This window comes from Salmo trutta, chromosome 19 (assembly GCF_901001165.1).
Source record: "Salmo trutta chromosome 19, fSalTru1.1, whole genome shotgun sequence".
Lineage (NCBI taxonomy): Eukaryota > Metazoa > Chordata > Actinopteri > Salmoniformes > Salmonidae > Salmo > Salmo trutta.
The window spans coordinates 37,622,478-37,628,343 of NC_042975.1; the positions used below are offsets into that span (position 1 = coordinate 37,622,478).

Here is a 5,866-nt window from a genome sequence, read left to right on the forward strand (position 1 = left end):
GAGAAACAAGATTCTCTGTTCTGATGAAACTCAGACTAAACTCTTTGGCCTGAATGCCAAGCGGCATGTCTGGAGGAAACCGGACACCATGCCTACGGTGAAGCATGGTGGTGACAGCATCATGCTGTGGGGATGTTTTTCAGCAACAGGGACTGGGAGACTAGTCAGGATCGAGGAAAAGATGAATGGAGCAAAGTACAGAGATCCTTTATGAAAACCTGAACCAGAGAGCTCAGGACCTCAGACTGGGGCGAACATACACCTTCCAACAGGACAACGATTCTAAGCACACAACCAAAACACCGCAGGAGTGGCTTCGGGACAAGTCTCTGAATGTCCTTGAGTGGCCCAGCCATAGTCTGGACTTGAACCCGATCGAACATCCCTGAAGACACATGAAAAGAGCTGTGCAGCGACGCTCCCCATCCAACCTGACAGAGCTTGAGAGGATCTGCAGAGCAGAATGGGAGAAACTCCCCAAATACAGGTGTGCCAAGCTTGTAGCGTCATACCCAAGACTCGAGGCTGTAATCGCTGCCAAAGGTGCTTCAACGAAGTACTGAGTAAAGGGTCTGAATACTTTTGTAAATGTGATATTTTCATAAATCTGCAAAAATGTCTAAAAACCTGCTTTTGCTTTGTCATTATGGGGTATCGTGTGTAGATTGATAAAGGGAAAAAAACGATTTAATCAATTTTAGAATAAGGCTGTAACGTAATAAAATGTAGAAAAAGTCAAGGGGTCTGAATACTTTCCGAAGGCACTGTGTGTTTGTTACATTCAACAGGGCGAACCATATCCAGTTTTTCTTCCTTTAATGGTGAAATCTGTCTGCTGCTCATAGTCCACTGGCTTTACAGGCAGGGCTTTAAAGTGCACATTTGCGACTAAATATTTTGCTGTGCGACCTCAACATGGAGTTTTAATTTGGGAGCACCAGTGCAACAAAATAAATATAATTTCATTTTATTTGTATAATTTTTGTAATAAGGCTTCGCTGTACCATCGTTTCCCCAAGCCCAGATTCATTAGCGTCATGCTTGCACCATTAATACAGCAAAAACTGCTTGTTTCTAGCCCAAACAGTTCAAAAGAGCTGACCCATATTATCAGTGCCAAGTTTGTTGTTTTTTTGTCACAGATTGGGAGGCCACATTTTACATTCATAAACCATGTCGCGGGACGTTCTAAAACTACTTGCTCACCGCATTTGTTTTTACACCTTGTTCAGTCATGTTTGATACATCATTAGCTAGCTAGCTAACAACCTGATAACAGTATATCCAAACATTTGGGGGCACAGAAAGAAAGGAAAAGGGATAGCTTCTTCAGGAGATCCATGATCATAGCAATGAACGAATGACGTCTTGCATGTCATCACAAACTTGATGCTCTTAAAGAGACGGTGTACAACGTTAAATGTTAAAAAAGTGAATTTACATGTAGAGACCTAATATTCCACAAATGACTTAATTTTAATGAAGTATTTATATCAACATTTTTGCTTTTTATAATAAACAAATGTGTTTACAGGGTTTCATAGTCATTTCTAGGGCACAACATGTGCTTTAGAAGTAGCTAGGCTATACTGTATCTTAACCAATTTTAAAAATCACTTTTCTGGTGTTCCTACATTTTATGTGGTGCTCCTACATTTTTTAAAGTTAGCTTAGAGCCCTGCTTACAGAACTGCCAGACTCACAACCAAGGTTGAGGCATCTTATTGTGTTGATTGTAAGGATGAGAGCTAACGGTCGATGTGTAAAAAAGGGCCTCACCACCACCATCTGATGCCTTAACTGATCTCCCATAGGGGGCATGGGGCCGACAGGATTCTGATTGCAAAGGAAGATGAGATGGCCTATGTAACGGTCCTGTAATCTGAGAGATATAATTACATGATACTCTCTCAGTCATTTTGCTAGCTGAGAACTGTTGAGATTTACAGTTTGGGACTCGACTGACAGGCTGACTGAATGATACCATGTGTCTGTTTTGAGTTTGATAGAGACTGTGCGTCTGCTCTGTTCTTTTCCCATCTGCTCGTGGGTGCGTTACAGTCCCCTCAGTCTCTGGTTGCCATGACGGAAACATGATCTGTCTATTATCCCTGTTTTCCGAAGTGGAAATGTGTCCATTATTTTTGCGGTGAAGCGAGGACACTCTCTTTGAGTCGCTTTCAGTTCTAGGGCAAAACGCTAGTGCTGCCCCACTCCCTAAATACATGTCAGTCATCTCTAACTCCAAGCTCTCCGTGTCCAGGGATCTACTCTTCCTGTTTAAGGCCAGAGGACTCGGCAGAGGAGCCAGTGGACTCGACCGATTGACTTGTGTAAGGCTAAGGTGACGTGGCAGGCTGGCGATTCCCCAAGTATTACTGAGGAGACTCTGTTCATAGAGGTCAAACATTCGTAAGTCACATTCAGCAAATGCATCCTTTTGCAGGTAGCTTTCTTCAAACACTTCATAAGGCGACGTGATGTATTCTTCCTCCATTACCATATCCATCTGCTGGTCATATTCCCCCTCGTTATCCATGTCCACGACATCAAATGTGACAATGGCTGGGAGGGCTTGCATGTTTTGGGCAAAGGGAGATTTTGACTCAGAGCCTCCCATGCTTTCAGTTGAATTACTATAAACATGTGATTGTTTTGTGAAGTCCACTAGGGCTTGGGAGAAGCAAACTGTCTGGTCATCCTCCAAGTCATTATTTGTTTCTTTAGATAGATCATGATTTCCTCTTAACTGTGGGGACTGTGGCTTGTTTTGCTCAAAGTCAATTTCTTGTGATTGACATGTTGAGGTAAAGGTGCCAACAACTGCATCTGACAATTTAGGGTTGCCAAGCATTTTCTCCCTACTCCCAGTTAGCCTGTCCTCTTCAATTAGACCAGTTTCAGGAGCAAACACAGCATTTACATCTTCCTCACCACACTGAGCTGACATGTCTAAAAACTCAAGTGGATCAGAGACGGGCAGCTTAGCTTTTTCAAAAGGTGGACTGATAAGACTGTCATCAGGTTCAAAAAGCTCATACAGTGCATCGCCACTATAACTGTCCCTTGGTAGGCTATCGGTCCTGATCCTGTCAACTTTCTCACGTACGTCTTCATCTTGTCCTGGGGTGGTAGAGTCATAGTAACCCTCATCGCTGTTAGGAACTGACACTTGATTTTCGCTCTGTGGGGTCATGACATCCGAAGATGTAAGGGTGGTCTCTGTAACTCCAAGACCACCATTACTGTTGCTGCTGATGTCCATGGTACAGGAGCTAGATGGCTCTTCAGGTGTCATCCTAGGACTTTCACTGTGCTCTAGAAAGTCTTCTTCCTGGCTGTGGGTATAGCAAGCGTCCTCATTTTCCCAGAGGTCATGGAGATAATCCCCATCCACCTTAACAGGGGTGGCCATTTCTTCTCCTCCACCCTGGTACGTAACATAACAGGAACTCCTTTTGCCTGCATTTCGACTCCTTTCCCCCGAGACTGTGCCCTGAGAATCTGCAATACTGTCGTCATCTTGATCAGCTATTATGTCACCACAACCAGTGAGCGAGTCAAAACTCTTTAGAGAGGCCACATCAGCAAACATCAAGCTCATCTGAGATGAGCCAGTTGGCAGTTGGACGTTCACAGTAGACTCTAGGTTATTCTTCGGGAAAGAATCTGGTTCTGTGTTTATATGGAGTGTCTCTACAATATCCTCACCTTTCTTCAGGTCCCCTATCAGAGAATACAGACTCCCTTGTTTCACCATGTCTTTCTCAGACACTATGACATCAACATTAATACATTCAGGAGCAATTGTCAAACAATCGTCAACATTTGCCGAAACAGACACATTGGATTCAGACCAACTGCCCAGGCACTCCGTGTCATTTTGGTCAATGATAGTCTGGGCAATAGGCACCTCTTTGTTGCAGACATGAGAATTCGCAACCATTTCATTTTTTTCAAAATCACAATTTCTATTCTTTCTACGACGCCTGATGCTGTTAAAAAGTTCTCTCAAACCCTTTTTCTGCCGGGGGAGAGAGAATGACTTCTGATCACCAGTAGGGTGACCAAATTCCCTACCAGGCTTTCCAGCAGTATCTTTCTGGCTGTGGTACTCAAAATATCCTGCTGGGACATATCCAATTCCCAGACTGTCCTCCCAGTCTGCCTTGCTAAGTCCATCATGAGTTTTACTCTTGCTGACTCCCTTCTTAGAGGACCACTTGTTCAGATTTTTGTTCCTTCCCCCAAAGAAGTTGGGTAAAACACAGATGCTTTTGCGTCCTCCAAAGAATCTTAAGGCAGTCCTCCTCAGTTTCCCTGATGGCTGATGCTCAGGGGGTACAGCATCAGAAATGTCAGATGGAGGCTTTACTTCAGTCTGTGAATCCTGGTCACCCATGGCCGTCTGCTCACAGCCAGCAGACAAATGCTTTGTATCACTTGCTGGCTCATTTCCGTCGCAGTGCTCCATGGCAACAATCTACAGGAAGGTGAAGTGAACAGATATGAGCATGATGGTATCACCATCAGGTGCAAAGACTGCTGGCAATCAATCTTCCAAAACCATTTGCTTCCATTTTTCTGAAATGTAGGACAAACAAAGGATTAGGCATAGAAGGATTAGATTCTGTGTTATACAGTGATGGGCCTACGTGAATCATTTTGGCCTTATTTACGGTGGTTTTCTTTACATCAGATGAAATAACACATGTATAGGTAATTATCTACCTGGCAAAGCGTTCAGAACAAGTGTTATGCTATCTGCATAGAAAGTGTAAAGCAAACTGTCCATTGACATACGTGCAACAGGAACAGAGAAATAAACAATAGACAGCAGGACATTACCTAAATTGTTTTAGCTTGGGATAGCTTTCAATTAATCACCTGTTTTGGAAGCAAAATCATTATGTAGACTAATTGTTTATGCAATACACTACACGAGTAAACCGAGATGCGTGACGTTTACCAAGAAGTCGTCAGGTTGGGACCACAAAGCAATGTGTCGCTAGCAGTGGCAGCTAACGAACGTTACCTTGTGCCTATCCCGCAAATCTAAAAGGATGTAGCACTATCGGCTGCCTAGGCTAGCTACCAGCAATTTATCTACCTCGCTAGCAATATTTAGAAAACTAGGTTAACACAACCAACTCCGTTTTCTACCTAGCTAACTTCTTCAATTAAATAACATTTTACACCCTTAGCTCGCTAGCAACAATGGCAATGCATGGCTGGAAAATACACGTTGACTAGCCTAGGAGACAAGCATTGTCTGCAAGCATTAAATTGAAGGGAATATTTGCTATATTTCCAATAAGGGTTTACGGGGTGGGTGGATATATAAATGAACCGACCTTGTTGGGCTCCTACACGCCAGAATAACAGACAATAAATCCGAATCACTTTCTTCAGTCGTGCAACACAAACAGTCTTGAGCCTCTTGTTAATGTACGCATTGAATTCTGGTAGTTGTAGTGAGAGCGGGGTGTGTCCTGGGGTCCAAAGAGGATCCAGAGTATGTATTGAGCGGTTTTGCCTCTTTCTCTCTGATTTATCTTTTACCGGTAGTTCTAGATTGCTAAAGACCATTTATACCTTTCAAATTCATTCAAAGAGGGTGCTCAATCTAGAATCATTTCCCCAACAAAACATTTAGTAAATACTTTCCTGACTGACAATGTCTTTCATTTAAGTCATTTAGCAGACGGTCTTATCCAGAGCGACTTACCTTTGACATTGTCAGACTACATGGCTCAGACTACATGGCTAATATAGCTCAATTGAATTGTTAGTACTGGAATATGTCATGCTCTATATAGCTTCAGTTACACCCTCAGTATATATATATATATATATATATATATAT

General features: G+C 42.9%; 1 protein-coding gene across 2 annotated transcripts; it reads right to left on the reverse strand.

The window, feature by feature from the left end:
• Nucleotides 1–970: 970 nt before the first annotated feature.
• amer1 (APC membrane recruitment protein 1) lies at nucleotides 971–5,561 on the reverse strand. 2 transcript variants are annotated; one of them, XM_029700837.1, is made up of 2 exons: nucleotides 5,355–5,561; nucleotides 971–4,483 (listed from the first exon to the last, which is right to left on the reverse strand). In XM_029700837.1, exon 2 carries the CDS (start codon nucleotides 4,472–4,474, stop codon nucleotides 1,700–1,702), a length of 2,775 nt encoding a protein of 924 aa, XP_029556697.1. In that variant the 5' UTR covers nucleotides 4,475–4,483; nucleotides 5,355–5,561; the 3' UTR covers nucleotides 971–1,699. The 2 variants fall into 2 exon arrangements, with proteins under 2 accessions (XP_029556697.1, XP_029556696.1); XM_029700836.1 differs by having other exon boundaries at nucleotides 971–4,584; nucleotides 5,355–5,560.
• Nucleotides 5,562–5,866: the final 305 nt, after the last annotated feature.

Excerpts from the sequence above, each read along its gene's own strand:
- amer1 (XM_029700837.1), bottom strand. The coding sequence starts at position 4,474 with ATGGAGCACTGCGACGGAAATGAGCCAGCAAGTGATACAAAGCATTTG.